This window comes from Podarcis pityusensis (genome assembly GCF_964106645.2).
Source record: "Podarcis pityusensis genome assembly, chromosome: 2".
In the NCBI taxonomy this organism is placed as follows: domain Eukaryota; kingdom Metazoa; phylum Chordata; class Lepidosauria; order Squamata; family Lacertidae; genus Podarcis; species Podarcis pityusensis.
The window spans coordinates 69,019,334-69,040,658 of NC_138029.1; the positions used below are offsets into that span (position 1 = coordinate 69,019,334).

The 21,325-nt window shown below is 46.4% G+C and overlaps 1 protein-coding gene across 4 annotated transcripts in view; it reads left to right on the forward strand.

Annotated features, from left to right (window-relative positions):
- Positions 1-21,325, forward strand: part of CPLX2 (complexin 2) — a 129,500-nt gene that overhangs the window by 102,328 nt on the left and 5,847 nt on the right. For all 4 annotated transcript variants that reach the window (XM_080989279.1, XM_080989280.1, XM_080989281.1 and 1 more), the window contains 2 exons: positions 10,965-11,078; positions 17,980-18,155. In XM_080989279.1, the coding sequence (XP_080845405.1) occupies positions 11,048-11,078; positions 17,980-18,155 (207 nt within the window). In that variant the 5' untranslated portion in view covers positions 10,965-11,047. The remainder of the gene's footprint in view (positions 1-10,964; positions 11,079-17,979; positions 18,156-21,325) is intronic.

A 21,325-nucleotide genomic window follows, 5' to 3' on the forward strand; every position in this document is an offset into this window, starting at 1 on the left:
TGGTTTTGATGGAGCAATGGCATTCTACCGGGATGATCTGGGCTCAAATCCCATTAACATTAGTAGGCTCATCGGATGGCCTTTCGCGAGTTGTTGTCTCTCAGCCTCTATTTCCCAAATGTATAAGAATGTAAGAGGAGCCCTGCTGGATCCTGCCCATGGACCATCTAGTCCAGCATCCTGTTCTCACAGTGGTCAACTAGATGCTTATGGGAAACCCACAAGCAGGATTTGAGCACAAGAGCACTCTTCTCTGCTGCAGTTTCCAGCAACGGTATTCAGAAGCATTGCTGCCTTTGACCATGGAGGCAGAGTATAGCCATCATGGCTATTAGCCATTGATAGCTTTATCCTCCGTGAATTTCTCCAGCCCTCTTTTAAAGCCATCCAAGTAGATAAAGATACTTGTGATCTACAACAGCATGAAAAATGTGACAAGGATTGTAAAGCACTTTGACATGAAAAGTGATATAGATGGTGGCGGTGAAGAAGACAACTCTTGCCTTGTAAATCAATTTGCAAATGAAATGAGTGCCACCTCTGAAAATTCACAGGGCTTATTGTCTTCCCCTTACAGTGGATAATAAGGCTACTTGTATAAAACAGTTTTTGCCTTATAAGGGATCGTGTTGGCCTAGTAATATTTAAGATGGGCAAGCTGGTTTATTTGTATCTCTTTGGGTGGGGGGAAGTTTTTTTGTATTTTGCTTTAAACAGTTGGGGAGGGTGGTCTACCTTGTTTCTATGAGGAATGTAACCTTGTTTCTTCAGCAATGCCAGACGGTTTGTAATCTAACTAAAGTGCCCGCTTGCTGTTCAACCCCGTTTCTTTCTGAAAAACTGTTTAGCTGAACCAAACTCATGTTGACTGAGTTTGGGTTAGAGGGGTGGGAGTTGATCTTGGAACGCTTGAACCCTCAGGGAAGTTCTGTATATCTCACAATCCCATGTTTCCCTTGTCTTGAATACTAGTTCAAAAAATGATAGCCCCTACAAGCCCTGTGTTTTTCCCTTCTAGAATGCATCATTAATTTCTTTATTGTGAATTTTAATTTGTATTGTTTTCTCTTTTCTGCAAGTTGCAAGATGGAAACACTGCTGGTTGCAAAGGGAGGGGGATTGTAGCCAGCCAGATGGTCTGTAGGCTAGAAACACGATCAGCCAGTTTTATTCTGCATTGGTGGGCAGTTGTCATGGATGAGCTCATCTGCCTTTTCCATCTCCGATGGCTGTGATTCCTGTGCTTATTATTATTACTAGCATTTATCTATTACTGGATGGGAGTTTCCCAGCAGGCCTCGTTTTCCAAGCCTCTTGCACCACATGCTTTACAATGGAGACGATGTTCCACCTTTGAGATCTCCTCCTGCCTCCTTACGTTGGAATTAATTTTTCCATGGAAGGTGATTCCACCCACTTCTAAAGCTGTGGTTCTAAAAGAAATTCATCTGCAATTTTGCAATTGCAAATGTTTTTAACCCAGAATGAATAAATAAATGTATACCGGCAGGACTGCTCCAAAATGAAATGGCTGGAGGACTATCACTTAATAAAGGTAAAGGGACCCCTGACAATTAAGTCCGGTTGCAAACAACTCTGGGGTTGTAGCACTCATCTCGCTTTACAGGCCGACGGAGCCAGCGTTTGTCCACTTCCACAGACGGTTTTTCCAGGTCATGTGGCCAGCATGACTAAGCCGCTTCTGGTGAAACCAGAGCAGCACATGGAAACGCCATTTACCTTCCCACCGGAACAGTACCTATTTATCTACTTGCACTGCGTGCTTTAGAATTGCTAGGTTGGCAGAAGCTGGGACCGAACAACGGGAGCTCACCCTGTCGCAGGGATTCAAACTGCCGACCTTTCGATCAGCAAGCCCAAGCTGTACAGTGGTTTAACCCCGAGCGCCACCTTAATGATAACTTGGATTTCATGAAGAGATCTTGCTTCCTCCCATCCCTGGGAGTTGTCACACCCCTCTCAAAAGGAAGAGTTGTAGCTCAGTGGTAATGCATTTGCCTTGCATGCCGAAGGTTCGATCTTTGGTATCCCTGCTTGGGCTGCAGTGGCGGAGAATATGCCCACACTGTCTGGAGCGAGCACATGGGGCACACCCCCCAGGGGGTGAAGCGCACAGAGTGCCCTCCCAGGTGCCACAGTTCAGGGTAGGAGAGGGGTGGGGAAGCTGTTGCTCACTCTCCTCCTCTCCGTGGTCAGGTCAGAGCTGCTGTGGCCAGGCCGTGGCTGAGGAAAGCAGGTGGCAGCTTTGCCACTCACTCTCCCCTTGCTCTCCACTACCGGGTCAGCCGGCCATGTGGTGCCTCACGGCCAAGAAGGGTGGGGAGCAGCATTGGCGCCACCTCTCCTGCTCTCTGCCGTTAGGTCAGAAGAGTTGCTGCTGCCAGGTGCCAGGTGTGGTGTGGTCGAGGAAGGTGGGCAGCAGCGCTGCTGCCCACTCACCTGCTCTTCTCCCCTTGTTCAGGGCGGAGCTGCACAAGTGCTGCAGCCAAGGCACAGCTTCTTCTGGCATGGAGCCAGGCTCCAATGAAGGAGCCTGCTGCGGCGGCACCTGTTTGTACCCCCTCTCAAAATTGCACCTGGGGCCATGGCACCCACAGCACACCCCACATACACACACACACACACACTGCTGGGCTGGAAATGTCCCCAGTCTGAATGCCAGGTGAGCAATTGCTGTTCATTGTGGGGCTATACCCAGCTAGATGGACCTATGGTCTGCCTTAGTAATGAACAGCGTCCTTGGTGTTCCTAAATGAGTTTCACCCTCTTTGATCTGACTGTGCCAAAGCATAGCATCAGAACTCAAGAGGGGAGAAGTGCCAATGGGCTAGAGGTACAAGCACTGCTTCTGCAATGGGCTTTGAGAGCCCTGCCAGGAGGAGCGAACTCAAGTTATGTGCAAAGCAGAGAAATACCTCTCATCCTGCTTACAAGCTATTTATCTCCCGCTACCGAGGCCACAGCAGTGTTCTCTGCCTTGCCAAAATGAACTTAATTATCAAGAAGCAACAGTGGCTAATTTATGTGAGACGGGGCAGGATCAATCGAGTGGGGATGCCACCTGATTAGCTGGCAGAAGTGGGAAACACACACACATGCACAGACGATTCCCAATGAGATCTGTAGAGAGAGGTTCTTATTTTCTGTTTCAGTGGCAAATGCACACAGTTAAAGATACAGATACCTCACCCCAGCACGCCCCAGCAATTACGGGCTTAGATAGGTTGGAGTGACTTGTCGACGCAACATCGCAGAGATTGGGTAGTTACTGCAGCAACCCACGTCTAGCAGTGTGACAGGCTGAGGAAGATATCCCAACAATCCCATGCTTTTCAAGATTAGGGCAAATGAGCCAGGTTAAGCTCTGCCAAATCAGTTTCTTTCATCATCAGGTTAGTGTTTGTTACTATGGAGCCACACTAGTTTTGGAGTAACATATAACTCTTAATCAAGCTTCCTATAACTGGAATAGGAGCTGCTCCAAGCAAATGGATCTACATTGTAGCTCTTATTGTTTAAAGCTGCTGATATGTTTTTTTCTGAGAAAGGAAGTGTGCTCCCAAGAGCTGAGTAGCATGCGAATTTTGACTGTCCGTATGAGCTCTATGTTCCTCTGGAGCAGGGGTAGGCAACCTAAGGCCCGTGGGCCAGATGCGGCCCAATCGCCTTCTCAATGCGGCCCACGGACGGCCCGGGAATCAGCGTGTTTTTACATGAGTAGAATGTGTGCTTTTATTTAAAATGCATCTCTGTGTTATTTGTGGGGCATAGGAATTCATTCATTTCCACCCAAAAAATATAGTCCAGTCCACCACATGATCAAAGGAACGGTGGACCGGCCCATGGCTGAAAAAGGTTGCCGACCCCTGCTCTGAAGTCACCAGTCCATAGCAGTGTCACTGGAGCAAAGCTGATAGTCTGCAAACTGAATCATGTAAGCACAATGATTGCCAAACTTAATCCCACTAGTTTGACCAGTGAGGCATTACAAATGTGTTGGGTTCAGCTCCTTTGTCTATTAGGAATCAGGGGCTGGTGATGTATTTATTTAACTATACAGAACTGCTTTGCATTAGAGTCACTGGAGACTAAAGATTAGGATTGGTTGTGTTTAAAGTGTCTGTGAATAAGATCCTAATTTGAAATGCATTGGGTTTAAGAAAGTGCACTGCTGCATGCATCTAGAGATTTTTCTCTTCTTTCTCCTAGTTATGGGTGTGAGCATCAATAAATTGGCTGATAAGCTGTCTCCTACTATACACTAATATATGAAGAGTTATTCAGCGTATAACAAATCCTTAAGCTCTAGTATTCAACTGCATGAACTTCTGAGACTCTCACACCTAGAGTTCTGTGATGGTAGGAATGCCACCCCCACTCGCCATTACCTTAATCCTCCTAATCGAACTGAACAGGTAAAAAAAAAATGATTCTACCTTGCTTGCTTAAAGAAATCTTAGCAGAATGAACTCCTGAGAAGGGAAGGAACTGGATCTCCCTTTATTCCTTTTCAAATTCCATTGTGTATGAATCATTGCCATAATAGCAGGTCATGCTTTGGCTTACAGCCAAAATCCTTGTTCATGTCCCATCAGCTCAAGATGCATTGCATATTGGCAGCTGTTTCCAGGCTGCTCCAACTCATGTCCTCAAAGCTATATTCCTAGAATGAGCTGATCTTTGGCTGGCTGGACCAGGAGGCAAAGAACGTGCTTACTAAAGTAGCCTCACTCAGATAACGCAGTTACACCAGGGTCTCACCTCCAATCAGTGAGTGCTTCTGAGCTCCTTGGAGGAAGTTCAGCATAAGAGCCCACATGAAACAAAGCCTTAGGAGGAACAGTTGGAGGAACTGGGTATGTTTAGCCTGGAAAAGAGGAGACTGAGAGCAGATATGATAGTCGTATTCAGATATCTGAAGGGTTGCCACATGGAAGAGGAAGCAAGCTTGTTTTCTCCTGTTCTAGAGAGTAGGACTCAAACCAATGGCTTCAAGTTACATGAAAGGAGATTCTGGAAGTGGAACAGTCTCTGAGGTTTTTAAGCAGAGGTTAGATAGCCATCTGTCATGGATGCTTTAGCTGAGATTCCTGCATTGCAGGGGATTGGACTAGATGACCCTTGGGGTACCTTCCAACTCTACAAATTGATGATTCTGTGATTCTGTGGTGCAGTGGAAAGAATGCTGGGCAAGAACCTGGGTGACCCACAGGGTGACCTTGGGCTAGTCGTTTTCTCACAGCCTACGTCACCAGGTTGCTCTGAGGATAAAATGGGAAGGGGAGAACCACGTAGACCACCTTGAGCTTCTTGGAGAAAAGTGGCCTCTCAATGTGGTGGTGGTAGTGTAATAAATCAAAGAACGATGGGACAGATGAGGTCTTGTGGGCAATCTAGTCCGGGTCCCTTCTTGACATAGATAATCCAAAGCTAGAGCATCCCTAAGAGATAGCTGCCCCAGCCTTTGCTTGAAGACCCACCCCTCTAGGTCATTGGTTCCATTATCAAACTGCTCTTACCATCAGCAAGTTTTTTCCTAAAGTTCTACCAAATTCTGTCCGTAGAATAAACAAACCCACACAAAACCCACAAAGTGTTGGATCTTTCCTCAATAATCACCAGAGTGGCCATAAAATGTAGAAGTACCAGTCAAGTTTATTGCTGAGGACTAAGTGCACAAGCATTGCCTACTCAGACACTTTCTGGTCTTTTACAAGCATACGCTTTAAGTCTTCCCGGGGGACCGGATTTTGCAACTAAATGTACCTCATTCTCTGGAGAATGTTCCTGATAAATGTTTCCATTGTGAGTTTAATATTCCCGTGGCTCCTAGCTGAAAGATGGTAAGCCAAAGACTGAAGAAGTTACTCAGTAGGAATGCTGTTGATGGGGATTTAAATAGAGCAGGGTAAGTATGTTCACTATCAATGGAGATGATTTTGTACCTCAGAGTGGTGACCAGTGACTGGTGGCAGAAGGAACCTTCAAACGATTGGGGAATTAAGCAGGACTTTGTATCAAATGTTGATACAGATCCTTATCCTGAGAGAAAGAAAAACAATGACTGTATACAACTTTAAAGTCTCACATCAAATATAACTGATCCGTAAGAATGACTCTTTTTTCTGAAAAGAGAGACGATTTATATACTTCTGTAACCCAAGAAAATATTTAATAAAAAAGATTTTTTAAAAAGAAATTAGATGTAGTATTAAGATTTGGTAGTGGTGCAGGAATATTGCTATTAGTTTTCAGGTTTCCCCCCCAAAAAATTTTAAAGGCAGAGGCACTACATTTGAGATTTGCATGGGAGCCCCACTATCTGTCTCTTAAGGGAGGCCTGTGCCTTGATTCTCTATGTGTGTGGACAGGCTGCAGTGACTCAGTGATGAGAGGGAAACACTTTGTACGTGTTCAGAGATACCTTTCCTCGCAAATATAATACTACTTGTGCCTGTTCCTTTAAAGAAGAGGCACGGCCTCAGGTTTGTGCTGGTAGGTCTAAATGGGTCCACTTAAGTAAGTCAAATGTAAGTTGTCTGATACAGAGTCAGAGCTCTCATCCATCCAGCTCAGCAGCATCTTCCCTGACTGGCAGTGTCCACCCAGTGTTTCAGACTGGAGTGTTTCCCAACCCTTCCTAGTAATGCCATGAATTGAACCTGGGACCTTCGGCATCCAGAGCATGTGCTATTGGCCCTACCTCAATGTTTAGCAGGCCCAGCAAGGGTGGGAAGGGCTAAATCTCAGTGGCAGAGTCCAGGTTGGGCATATTTTGTTGGGCTGAAACCCCAGAAAGCCAGCGCCAATTGGTGTCAATAATACTGAACTAGATAGGTCAGCGGTCTGACTCAGTATAAGGCAACTGCCTGTGTTCCTTTGTACTTACAGCACTGGCGAGAATGAATATGCCAAGAGCTGTAATCCTATGCTATTATTACTTTGGATTAATTCCATGGTACTTATTTCCAAGTAAGCATACATATGATTTAGGATTAGTCTTTGGCCAGTACACTTATCTGGAAGCCGACTCCTGCTGCAGCCACTTCCAGTTGTACGCATCAGGCTGGAGGGGGTGGGGATGTTACAAAACACACTGGTATAGAAGACTTTTTCACATTACAGCATGCACACGTCCTCATATATGAGTATGGGGCGTTGTTTAACCTCACCTTTGATCTCATAAATGGGTTAGTAAAGAGGGGGAAGCAGAAATTGGAGGCTCCTGACCTGTGACACAAGCTCAGTTACTGCCTTTCTAGGCCTCACTCCTTGCTAACTTGCATCCTGTAGTTCCTCTTGCATCAAGCAGAATCCTCAGATTATGCACGCAGCAGGAGTCTTCTGCAAACTGTGAAGCATCTTAAACTTGGCTACGGAAGTACAGTGAGCAGCTCACTGGTGTTGCTGTTCAACCTTTTGGGGTTTTGTTTTTAAGGAATCTGGCTTTTAAGTGAAAGTAAAGGGAAATGTGCAAAGGAACAAAGAGGTTAGTGTATTGTCATCTGCCTGCGTCTGTAGTAAAAATACATTAAAATTGCCTCCCTTCAGCTAGTAAATTTACATCTGCAGCTATTTTAAAAGACTACTATGTAGGCGGGATATTTCCAATGGCATGTGCAACTATATTAGGAACCACATGAGACTAAGCCATCTAGCAATATAAAGTGTTTTAGCAGTTTAACCCAGGATGTAATTCTTGTCTGTTTTCAGTAGAAGGGTGGACAGGTATCTACACAAGATGCTTTAGGTTTAGGATATCCTGCTAGGTGAGCTAGGTGACCTAAGGGTAAATTTCAAAACTCCCCATCCCATTCAGGCCTATTAAAGCAAATTAGAATTTGGCCATTGACCCAAGTGGGAATTGGATTCTTTCCAGCTCTAGAGACAGTCAATATTCAACTCCGCCAGAGGCTAACTCCTAAAACAGGAGATTTCAGAGCCCACATGTATCTGAGTGCCACATCACTTGACCAGGAGTCCTTTCCCTTGATTCCAGATGTGTGTGGGTTCATTGAGGTTGCTCCGTGGTGAAAAAGAGACACACACTGTGCAGATGTTCAAATGCAGAGTCTTACAGGCATGTTCCTATGTGGGATTCTGGAACTGAAGACAGATCTGGAGATGAATTTTGTTTCCCATTAAGTCAGGGATGGGGGACCTGTGGCCCTCCAGATGCTATTGGACTCCAATACCCATCAGCTCTAGCGAGCATAGCCTATAGTTGTGGGGAGGGGAGGTGTAGTCCAGCAAGGGGTCACAAGCTTCTGACCCTTGGATTAAGCCCCAAATATAAGCTTCTGTGTGGAGGTTTTAGATTTAAGAGACATCTGTATCAACTCAGAACTACTAATGCACAGTTAATTAACTCAACCTGAGTTTTGGCTCAGTCAGAACATCCTTTGAGTCCTCAACACTAGATGACTAATGACATGAACTGCTTCCACTGAAAACGTGCCACTAAGAGGTGGCAGGAAATCCTTGCCTGTGGTGTTATGTTTATGATGACTGATTTCTACAAACCTGCAGGTTGTCACTTGATGCCTCAGCTGCTAAGTGAAAGGCACACAGGCACAAACCAGCCCTTAGATTTGTTCTGCCCCAGAAGCAGAAGCATGGGAAGGTGCACCTGCTTTACTTCTGCACTCGTGTGGCACTATAGTCTAAACCACTCTTGGGCTTGCTGATCGGAAGGTTGGTGGTTCAAATCCATGCGATGGGGTGAGCTCCCTTTGCTCTGCCCCAGCTTCTGCCAGCCTAGCAATTTGAAAGCATACCAGCGCAAGTAGATAAATAGGTAACACTGTGGTGGGAAGGTAAACAGCATTTCTGTACACTCTGGCTTCCGTCACGCTGTCCCGTTGAGCCAGAAGCAGTTTAGTCATTCTGGCCACATGATCCAGAAAGCTGTCTGTGGACAAATGCCAGCTTTCTCAGCCTGAAGCGAGATGAGCACCACACCCCACAGTGGCCTTTGATTGGACTTTACCATTTACTATGCTGAAATGCAGCTGTGGTGCTTTCTATTAGAGAGAAGGGCATGCTCATTATATTTTTGTTTGCAGCTATGGGACTGGCCCAAACAAAAGCCAGTTACAGCACATTCCTGTACAGTTCTATTTAGAAGTGCATCCCACTGAACTGAGTTGGGCTTACTCCTGGGAAATTGAGCATAGGCCTGCTCTCTTGGGCAGGGTACATATTGCTCCCTACCCCCTGCATTTTATATACTTTGCTTGCCTGTTTCAAATGTTGTGCATTTTCTGTTTCTTCTCCTGGAACTATAAGCACCAGTTTTTATTTTTCCTAAAACTTTGCACAACTGTGCCCATTAAATAAATTAGGTGCAGTGCACTGGAAAAAGTGTGCTCCAAAGCAGGGGAGGGGGCGGTATCTTAAATTGGGTTATGAAATATCTGCGTTCTATAAGCATGAAGCCACTGACTTAAACCAAGTCTTACGAGGAACGTTGGAGGAAGATGGAGCAAGCTTGTTTTCTCCTGTTCCTGGGGGTAGAACCTGAACCAGTGGCTTCAAGGTACAAGAAAGGAGATTCCGACTAAACATCAGGAAGAACTTTCTGACAGCAAGAGCTGTTGGACAGTGGAACAGACACCCACAAGACATGATGGACTCTCCTTCCTTGGACATTTTTAAGTGGAGGTTGGATGGCCGCCTGTCACGAATGCTTAGTTGAGCTTACTGCATTGCAGGTGGCTGGACTAGATGGTCTCCCAGGTCCCTTCCCACCTTAATTCAGTTCTATGGTTCTATGATAGAGTGGTGGTCACTGGCTTAGTTGCCATTGCATAGGATTAAATGAATCCACAGAGGACAGCGCCGCTCAGTGGCTGAAGTAGCCCGATATCTAAGAATTGGACTTGCTAATTTTACGCTGTCAATTCAGATGCTGGTAGATTCAGGACACCAGAGTCAGGTGAGATCAAAGAAAAGTACTTCTTCACACAATGCACAACCTGGGCAATTAATTGATTAATTTAACTCACACAACACACAATTGGCATTCACTACCACTAGATATAGTGACAGCACATGACTGATATAGCTCTAAAATGGGATTCATTAGATACTTCTGTGGAGAGTAGATCTATCAGTGGCTTTTAACCCTAACAGATAAATGGCAGTATGTAGCTGAATGCCAGGTTTGGAATTCAGGGGCAAGTGTGACGAATGTGATTGCTGTCACGCCCTGCTTGATTACCACTGTGGGAAAGGGGGTTGCTTGGCTAGATGGATGCTTGGTCTTACCACAAAGTGCTTTTCTTGTGTATTCTGATGCCATTTTCCCTCTACACAGACAGCATTTCAAAGCCACTTACAACTAACAATAACGGGAAACAGAGGACAATATTATCAAAGGTATACACTGAAATTGCAAAAGGTCTATGCAATCCCATGTTTATTGACCTCTGATTCTGTTTAGATGTATCTCTGATTGTTGAATTTGGAGAACTTGCATCCGATCAAGCTATCTCAATCAGGCTCTGCTTGCTAGCTTTCCAGGAGTTTCTGGCTGGTCACTGTTGGTGACAGAAGGCTGGACTAGATGGACCTTTGGCCTAAGTGATGTTCTTAATGTTTCAGTTTTAGTACACAAATCAAGCTAATGGTTCTTTTTATGGCTGCCTTCAGTGTTATATATAATATAGAAAAACAGAATTTAAAAAATACTTTAAAATGTCATAAAAACAAGGATAAAATCTGGCATGGGTTTTGTGTCTCTGGACTGATGTGTATTCCTTACACTTACACACACACACACACACACACACACAATTAATATATGTTTCGTGTTCTGCATTGGGCTCACTGTTCCTCCATATGCAAAGTGGAGAGACAGATAAGTCCATTGCCTGGCTGGGATTGTTTTACTCTGACCTTAGTCAGTCATACTCATCTGATTTCCCCCCTTTCCTTTGCAGGTAGCACCTGACCCAAGATTCCCACTAGCAACACTGAATGAGAATTCCACCATTGCCTAGAGCTCACTAATTCAGTTGGCAATATGGATTTCGTGATGAAGCAGGCCCTAGGGGGTAAGTCTTCCCTTCCTACTCTCAGCATCCATTCTAAGCCCCATTCCATTATGCTCTTGCTACTGGACCTCTTGCTTGAGACAGATTATTTGGGAGGGGTGAATGTGGTTTACAGGAGAGCTCACTTCTCAATGTGTTTACAGGGAACCAGGCAGAGGGCCTTCTCGGTAGTGGCGCCCGCCCTGTGGAACACCCTCCCTTCAGATGTGAAGGAAATAAGCAGCTATCTTCTCTTTAAAAGACATCTGAAGGCAGCCCTGTTTAGGGAAGTTTTTAATGTTTAATGCTGTATTGTTTTTAACACTTGATTGGAAGCCGCCCAGAGTGGCTGGGGAGGCTCAGCCAGATGGGTGGGGTATAAATAATAAATTATTATTATTATTATTATTATTATTATTATTATTATTATTATTTACTCAAACCAGTTTTGCCTCTGGTAAACAGGGTTTTTCAGGTCTCTGCCCAGAAGGGAATAGGACCTTTCAAGGTCCCTTCTGATTCTAGCATTCTGTCTATGATTCTGTATCCTGTGCTGATAAGCAATGCTCAACTCTGGTTGCTAAGTTGTGCTAAACAGTTTAGGTGTGCTGAGAGTGCATGGATGACTCTAAAGGCCCCCTTTAGCCCCACAATCCTTGCTGTGTAGACACCAGAATCTGTTTGTGTACAGATTGTTCTGTTTGTGTAGCGATCAATCAGAGCTTTATATAGAAGGAGCAGCAAATGTTCCCAATTTGTGCATTCCCAAATATTTACCGAGCTCTTCTTACCAAGAAACTTTGCTAAGGAGTCCACTGCCTGGAAGCTCAGAAGCTTCAAGCAGTGCTTATTAAGACAAGGCACTTGTGGGGAGATGGGCCGGCTGAGCATGCAGGCTAAAAATCTTATTACCCACTGCTCACTTCCTCCCTGTCAAGCACAGGGAGCCATTCCCTCCTGGACAGTCAACCAGGCAGGCAGCTGTGCACAGTGTTTCTCTGCTTGCTACTCCCTTTGCTGCAACCTGTCCTCTCGTTGCTTACCTCTGCTGTCAGAGCACATCAAATCTCACTCCACCTCCACTGTATTCCTTTCTGCAAAAAAAAAAAAAAAGAGGGAGAGAGAGAGAAGGAAGAGTGACAGGTGTCCCACTAGGGAAGGAAAACATTCTCTCAGCTCACAACCCAAATACCTGTCACCTTTCACTCACTGACTTTCTCGTTGGGCCTGTTTCCTCTGTCTTCCACCATTGGAAGACCGTCTAGTCTAGCTCATTAGACCAGATTCTGACTCCCAGGAGGTGCAAACCAGAAACTCACGGGTAGACCAGCAAAGCTCTCTTCTCCAGTACATCCTGACTAGAGGGAAATGCAAACAGATCCTTAAAAGGTAGAAACTGCAACAAAATATTGCAGCATGGAATGCTTCTGCTCTGGTTTCTGGCCACTCTGTCCCATTCCACACACACACACACACACACACACAGAGAGAGAGAGAGAGAGAGAGAGAGAGAGAGAGAGAGAGAGAGTTTTCCTCCACACCCACCCCAAACCCGAACAGTACGTCAGCATTCTGTGCCCACTGAGCATGCACAGTCCTCACTGGGCTTAGAAATTCTTTCTAATTTCTCCCCTGTCTGTTTTCTTTGTACTTCTGCAAATATTGTAGTACCTCCAAGTCTGCTGACATCTCCTTCTTGTGCATGAATTGTGCTGCTTTGGCTGCATAAAGAGCCCTACTTAGAGTACGTTATATACATATAGATACGTGTGTGTGTGTGTGTGTGTGTGTGTGTGTGTGTGTGTGTGATTATTCTGAGTGTATCTTTGGGAGCTCCAGGGAGTGCAGCATCACCTTTCCTGTCATTTCTGCAAATCATAAGGATTGTAAACATTTTTTAAAAAATGGCAAACCTCGGCTTTTGGATCAAGGGCTTCAGGCAGCATAAGAAATAAGATGTGCATTACTAACTCCACTCACAGGCCGTAAGTAGTGACAGTGTCCAGTTCATCTCCTTCTCCGTCATTCTAAATGTGTGGAACTTGGTTGCGGCTCCTCAGAAGTAACAGGCACTCTGCACTTGCTCAAAGGCACTCTCACCAGTTCCGACAGTTTTACACAAAGTGGTATGAGAGCTACACCCTAGAAAAACTCTGGATCAATGCCCTTCCTGGGGTGGGCAGCTTACTTTGGCAGTTTGTCATCTCAATTATCACCCTCTCTGGAGCTTTGCTGTGCTTGAATCTTTGCTGTGATCCTTTCCTCCCTCTGAGGAACGTAGAGAAATGCCTTCTGCTGAGTTAGACCAAAGGTCCCCCCAGCTACAGTGGCTGACATTGGGTCTCTGGGGTTTCAGGCTGGGGACATTCCTAGCCCTTCCTAGAGATGGTGGGCATTGTACCTGGAGGACCCCCCCCCCCCCGCATGCAAAGCAGATGCTCTGCCCCTTAGCTATGGCCCTTCCCATTCTGGGTCCTGAATGAAAGAGCCAGCATCAGAGGTTGGCATGGTCAAGCACTGGCACTCAGAAGGACCAATATCCACCACAGCCACTCCCATTGAAGCTCCTGGGTGGCATTCCTGCTGATCCTACCACTGCATTGGGGACCCCATTTTGCTGCTACACTTTGCCATATCCACTCAGCTCCCCCCTGGATAGATCCTCAGCTGGTGACAGCAATGCTTTGGAGCGGGAGTCAAACTGGTGCTCAGCTCTGGTGCACAATGGCCAACGACCATCCTCGATGGCTCAAAATGCAGCACTCATTGTTGACATTAAGCACTGCATCTCGAGCAACCTAAGATATCGGGCAGCTGGCACAGATCAAGCAAGGATAAGCCCTGCTTCCTCTACCATACATGGCTGCCACATCCAGGCCCAGGGGGAAGGAAGGGAGTAACTGGCAGTGGTGGCACCTGCTTCAGCAGCAAGAGGCAAAGAATACCCAATGGGGACAGCAGCCATCAGCAGCGCTATGCCAATGGCCCACGAAAGACTGGCACCGGCCCTGCTGAATGACAAACTGGATCTAGTAGAGAGCCTAGCCTGACACTCCTCCAGGCACGTCCTATAACAGAACTGCTTTTATTTTTCTTGTCCGTGCCTTTGCAGCCAACAGGACACAGTGCCAGCACCATTGGTTTCCCATTTGTATTTTAAAGGAAGGCTAGGAAAAATGCCTGCCTGCTGTACATCATGCCTTCACCTCCTGGCTACAAGTGACCAAGACACAACAACCTGCTTTTACCCAAAGCACTCAAACAGGGCCATTGCCATGTGCAGGTTCCCTCCCTTCCTCCAGCAGCAACCAGCCACTCTACTGCTTCTGGCTGTGCGAAGGGCTTGGCTGGTTTGGGCAAAGTGGAAATGAGTCACAGAAGTAAAGAAGGAGGGAGATGGAGCTCAGGAAGATGAAAGACCCTGAAGTCTCCTGGGGGCCTGGGGAGCCAAGGCTGGTTTGTAACTCTAAATTGCTGACAAACAGCAATGGGAAATGTTGCTGCCTAGCTCTTAGCTGAGCTGCTCAGCGTCGCACAGCACATGCCAAGTCTCACAGCTCCATTGCACAGATGTGCAAAGGCTTGGGGAAGAGGGAGCAGCTCCACCCCATGGTGGAGAATGCTCACAGCATCTGATTCAGAAGATGCGTGCTATGGACCTGCTACTTCAGGAAGGGCTTGTAAGGAAAGCTGGGACTGGTAAATCGACAGCCAACATCTATTCAGGAACAACTGGTTCACAAAGCTGTCCAAATGCCATGCTTAATCTGCATCAAAAGCTTTCTGGCTCTGTCCTTAGCAGCCAAAATATAGCTGGTTCTGTCATTAAGGAGGGGGAAAGGAGGACAACCTTAGGTGGTGGATTTTCGGCACCATTGGGAATGCCATGTGAACTGCTGCTCCACAAAATGCACCACAAGAATTGGTTGGCTAGTGCCTGTGGCATAACTGGTGACAAGAGACACACTCTAGCCACGGGCGTCGGGAGGAATTTTTCAGGGAGGGTGGGGGGCTGTAAATACTCCAAATAAACAAACAAAGGCTACTTTCTAACAACACAAATGAGGAAAATATTGCCTGTACATTTTGCCTCATATCACAGGTTATGCAAATGCCAGAAACGTACTTGTAAAAAAGAAAAGAAAAGAAACCTTTTTATTGAAATTTTTACAGTAGATGAAAGTAAAAAGAAAAAAAAAGAGGAAAGGAAAGGAAAAGAGGGGGGAAAGAAACAAAAGAAAACAGAGGATAACAACATAATGAAACAACATTAAAATGTAATTAGAGTTACAAAACTACATAACATATATGTAAATATACCACAAAAGAGAAACCTGTGAATCTGGGGATCATGGTTTATTGGGAGGGAGCACTGCCCCGCCCCTGAGACACCCAAAACTTTAGCCTGTACCACTTTGTAATTTTACAGAAAGTTAATTTATTGTTTATTCAGCGCTTAGCAGCTGAGTGTCCCCACTGTGTCATTTCAGGAGGAGTGTTTATGTAGCTTTTGAAAACTGGGGATGGAGGATGGAGAGAGAGTGAGTGAGAGAGAAGAAAAACCTTAAACAAGGTATCCTTCTCTGTATAGCAGCTAACAGACCCATAATATTTGGTACTCCCTTTATTTTCACTCCCTCTTTCTAGTACTGGAGCGCATAGCTTCTGTTTTTAAAACTCAAAAGTTGCCAATGGGTGCACATAATGGCCTTTGCTACAATCATTCCTGCAGCAAGGGTGATCCCTTTCTGTGTTCCACCTCCATAGCACTAGCTTACAGTTAAGGGAGAACAAAGATCTGGGATTCAGTAGCTGTTCAATTAGCTAACATACAAGTCTCCAGCAGAGTGAAAGGCCTGCGCCTGACATTTTCTTTTAGAAGTCCACCTCCTTAAGATAAATGTAAACATCGGTTTTATATCCACATTCTTGTTGCACCCCTGAAAAAAAGCCCTTTAAATCCTGTGTTAAAGGAATGCCTGGCTTATTTCAGCTCCCACTCAGTCATCAGATTTCACATTGTCCAGAGGCAGTACAGGCAGCAGCCAAAAATTAAACAAGAGGGAGCTATTAATTGCTGGATCTATGCTACTCTGTCTTCCCCGTTACTATTAGACATCAGCAAAGGTCTTGACTGGGAGCTGCAGAGAGCAGTTTAGAACTTGCTCCCTGAAGACTTTGCCACCTGATTCAGACTAAATCTTGCTGTGACCCAGCATGGAGTGGGTCATTGGTCCTGTAGGGCCACCATGCCCAAATAGCTAGATTTTTGACCTTCTGCTGTCAGCCAGTGAGAATCATACTGGGCCTGGAGCCCTTGCTATGCTGAGGCATTTCATCTGGGATAGAGAACTGTCAAATTTCTGGCCCTGAGATCATCTAACAGATTTAGCTACTTTGCAAAGCAGATGGAGAGGCTGGTGGCTGCTTTGCATTGCCCAAGGAACTCCATCCATCAATCCATCCTCCCGCTCCCTTCAAAAGGTGTATTCTGAACTCCCAGGAAGAGGTGGCTTATCTTTCCTTAATCCTTTTGCCTCTTCCCAGTCTTCTAGTCCTGCATTTAAATTCCTGGTTTCTAAAAAGAGGGATCGAAGACAAAACAGACCATGAAATATATGGCTGAACTTGGACATGGGGGGGGGGTCATAGCGACAAGTGGACTGCGGCCGCTGGAAAGTTATGTGGCTGCACACCTTCTCTCTGATGACTAGAGGGTAGGGTGACAATTGGGGCAAACAACATTTGTGGCCATCAAGAGTTCAAAGGGACACTTTAAAACCACAGCGTATCATGTCCTGGTCCAAGCTGGAGCCTGCAGGGTTGTCCTGGCCATGCACAACAAGGATCCAAGAGAGGCTGCAAGTAGGACCATGGACAGCTCACTGCAGCAGGTGATGGCAATGATGGTAGCAAGTCAAGCCAAACCACACCACAGCTTGGACACTTTGTTCCTGCAATTGTCTGGAGCCAGCTGTCAACTTAAGGGCCAAACTGCATGTGAGGCATACTAAGCACATCACCTGGAAGCACACCAGAGTTTTAAAAAAATAAACTAGTGAGAGGGATTTTCATCAGGACTGTAGCATGTGGGGATGGGAGATTTAACCCTTTCCCACCCAGTCATGAACCTGATGAAAAGTATCCTCACTCCCATCCCACAACAGTCTTTGACAGGGCAATTGCTGCAGAGGCTCTGTCTTTAACCTAGTCTACCCATTCTCCATGCTATCAGGCCCCTTCTCTGAAAGTGGGGAGGGGTCTGTGTCTCTGGCTATTGTATATCAAGAGTTAAGTTGGAAGCGATTTGGGATGAGGGTATGCTTGAGTGGTCACACTACATTGGCTCTTGAGCTATATGTACATTGCTGGAGTGAAACAAATGCATGGTATTTACCAGAATCCCAGAACCACGCTGGTAACATTTGGATGAGCAGAAGAGGTGGCTCTCGGGGGAAGTCTCTACATTAGCTGCTTTAGACACCCCAGAACTGCGGGGATTATGTAGGAGTTTCCCATATGATCTGTTATTCCCAGCTGTTCTCAGCTGATCACAGCAAGCCCTGTGCCTGCAGAAAAATGAGTAATCCTAATTGGACACCAGGGAACCAAGTCTGGATTCCCAGGTACATTCTGCCTATGATAGGCTCTCACTCCCTATCCTGAACATCATCTGAGATTAAGGGCTGTGGGGTGACCTGAAATGATTAACTCCACACCCAGAGATGGCACACCCAGCTCAGTTCCTATGAACTCATGCTGACCCTGAGTATGCAATAGTTTATTCCAATTTCAGTTTTTGAGGTTCGAGTGAGTGGGGAAGAGCCCACACTGCGTGACAGCATGGCTGTATGAGAAATAATAGCTGAAAAGGAGCAAGTTGTGCTCAGGAGTCACTGTGGTTTCCTAACATCACTTGCAGGGGCCACCAAGGACATGGGTAAAATGCTGGGAGGTGAAGAGGAGAAAGACCCCGATGCCCAGAAGAAGGAAGAAGAGCGACAAGAAGCCCTGCGGCAGCAAGAGGAAGAGCGCAAGGCAAAGCATGCCCGCATGGAGGCGGAACGGGAAAAGGTCCGACAGCAAATCCGTGATAAGGTGCGTAACACACACACACACACACTGGCTAGAAGGGAAAGGCCATATTACGTACGTACATATGTAAGTACGTATGTATGCATTCATTTATTTATTTGCAGCATTTATACCCCAACCTTTAGCCAAAAAAAGACTCTCAGGGCAGCTTACAAACTTCTACTCTTAAGACAGCCCCTGCCTTTGGGCTCACGATCTCAAAAATGAAATTACATGGGAGGAAGAAGTAAAAAGCAAGTGCAGTCACAAGTGCTTCAAGTTACAGCCTATGTCCATGACACTTCTGGTAGAAGTAGCTCACCATGTGACTCACTACCACACTAGCTTCCAGTGGGTTAACATGACTAAGGGTTATTTATGCAACCCCATGAATCTTGCCCCGGTGGCATCCTCCCCTTCCCGCTTACTGAGCCAGTCACTGGAGATGGAGAGGCAGTCTTTGGTGTGCTGCCGTCTTCTTCCTTCAGCGAAATGGCCTTTGGTCACCTCTGATCCCCAAATTTATTACACGAATGCTTTGGGGAAAAGAGGTTCCTTACGACTGACAGCAAGTGCTCATCCAGCAGCTGAAGCACTGCCTCAACCTCTCCTGCTACCCACCCACTGCCTCACTAGCTCAGTGTGCATCCATTCTTGTCTTCACAGTGCTGCTGATTTTTTCTAGAAAGGCTTTGGGTTTCTCCCTCCTGATCCCTATGGTGATCCCAAAACCCTGTGCCTGCAGAAGTAACAGCCTGTTAAGCAGAGATCACTTTAGCTCAGGCACAGGCCTCAAAGACTGCCATTCCCTCCGGGACATCACACCCCTGCACACTGATGAATGATTATGCTCTCATCTGCTCTCGCTGTTTGTGCTGCAGAGGAGAATCATTCATGAGTCTATGGCGTGTGGTCCCAGGGGGAAGAGCAGCCTTCACATTCAGCAAAGAGCCACTGCGGCCTGCCCTATACTCTGCATGTCTGCTTTGCCCCTTCTGTCTATCCCTCTCTTCAGCTGTTGCTGGGATCCCTTTTATTTGACATGGTCATTGGAGGACCATCATCTATCCTTTGATTGGTGACCAATATGTATCACGCATATGGACTGAAGATGTCCAGGACACAAAGATGTCCAGGACACATCAACTGTGTGTCAGTGGACTGATTCAGGTCATCAAAGGAGTTCTTGATGATTGGCATGTTGGAAGGACTCAACTCCTGATTTCATCGTGAGCCCAGACCCGAAACCAGTAGGATGAGCAGAGGGATAGCTCAGTAGGTAGAGCATGAGACTCTTAATCTCAGGGTCATAGGTTTGAGCCCCACGTTGGGAGAAAGATTCCTGCATTGCAAGGGGTTGGACTGGATGACCCTTGTTCCTTCCAACTCTACAGGTCTGTGACTCATCACTGCCTGGCAAATCCTTGCCCTGTCCTCCAGGGACTAGCTCACACTGCATTTGATTACTACTATATACTGGATAGCTGGACAACTGAATATGTGAACAGACTCCATTTAAAAGCATTGTGTGTGAGCTGATAGAAATATATGCCTGTGCTGGATCATGCTGACGTACCAGTTATTATTTGATGCATTGCATGCTCACATAGGGACAGACACTCATGTGTAAAGTAGACCTTAGAAGCACGTATTTGCTGCAAGACTTTTATCTCCATGTCTGGTCTGTCTGTATGTCCACCTTCTTCTCCTGCAAGCACTCAGGAGCTATACTCCTGCAAGCAGGAGGAGCATCACTAGAAAGCTGAACTGGAAGGGAACGTAATCATCTACATTGGCAGAAAGTCTGAACTTTGATTTGTTGGGAAAGGCACGCAATGGTCCACCATAATTCTGTTTTGAACAAAAGCATTGAGAACAAAAGTCTCTTGGGGCAGATCCTCTCTCTGTGCCACTCAGAGAGAACCAGCATTGGGAGGATTAATCAGCCAGGGTGCATCCTGCACCTCGCTGCTAAGAAGCTTTAAGTGTTCCTGTTGAGCCCTGAGCAATTCCACTGGGAAAGCAAGTGTCAAATTTCAGCACAGACACAGTATTCTGCCAAGAGCAAATCAGCCAGGCCGAAGAAAGCAGCTAAAGAGATATGAATGGTGGGAGGAAAATAACAGGGGCATCAAGAGGACAGAAACATTGTATGTGGGGAAATTGCTGTGAATGCAAAGCCACAGGAGGCCAGGGGGAGAGTGAAAAAATAGAGTCAGTAGGCAGAGAAGGAATTTCGTGCAAGGATGGAGGAAAGGATGGAGGGAGAGCATTCCAGAGCCTCCTTGATCAGTGGCAGTGTACCTCTGCATACCAGCTGCTAGGGCTAGAGCTAGACAACCAACAGGAATAAGTGGTTGTCTTCCAGGTGCGCCAGCTTCCGCCCAGCATTGGGGGCAGGGCAGCATGTGCGTGTGATGTCACACCCATGGTGTGTGTGATGTCACATGGTGGGAGGAGACCCAATGGGGCCCAGCGCACCCTCCAAAAGACATGACAGGGCCTACTCCCAGCCATGGGAGGGCCCAACTGAGCCCGTCACAGCCGCAGGAGGGCTTTTCTTATCCTGACTCCCCCAGCATTCAGTTTAATTGGATTTTCCCAGGTACCAGTATAATGAGAAAAGGAGGCAAGCTTCTCTCCATCCACTTTCTCTAGAGCATGCATAACTTTATGCACCTTTCTTATGCCCTCTTCCCCCCCTTTGCACACTTTTCCTCTGAGCTAAAAGGCTCTAGACATATGATCCATGCTGCAAGATTAACATCAGCGCTGGGAGCCAGGTGGGTGGATTCTGGGCGTCTGGCAGAAAGGAACCTTTCCAAAGATGTCTCTCCCCAGTCCTTATCTCTCTCTGTCAATCACTGCCCAGTTCCTGGCTCTCACTGTCCTCACATTATTAGTGGGGGCGGTGTGGGTCTCCCTTTATTGCCCACATTGTAAGTGGATGTATTAGGGGCCTGGTGCTCACTATCTGCAATCTTCAATATCCTTCTGCTGAGGCAGATAGCGCAGCAGCCAGCGCTGCCTCTGCCCAGCCCATAATATCTTGCTAGCAGGGGCAGATGGGAACAGAAGATTCCAGCCTTGTGCAAATGAACACACAGAGCAAGGCTTTTTCCGCAGCTTATTTTTCCATTTGGCACCTGGCCACCTTCACCACGGCAAGTGGCCCTCAGAAGGCTGCCTCAAAG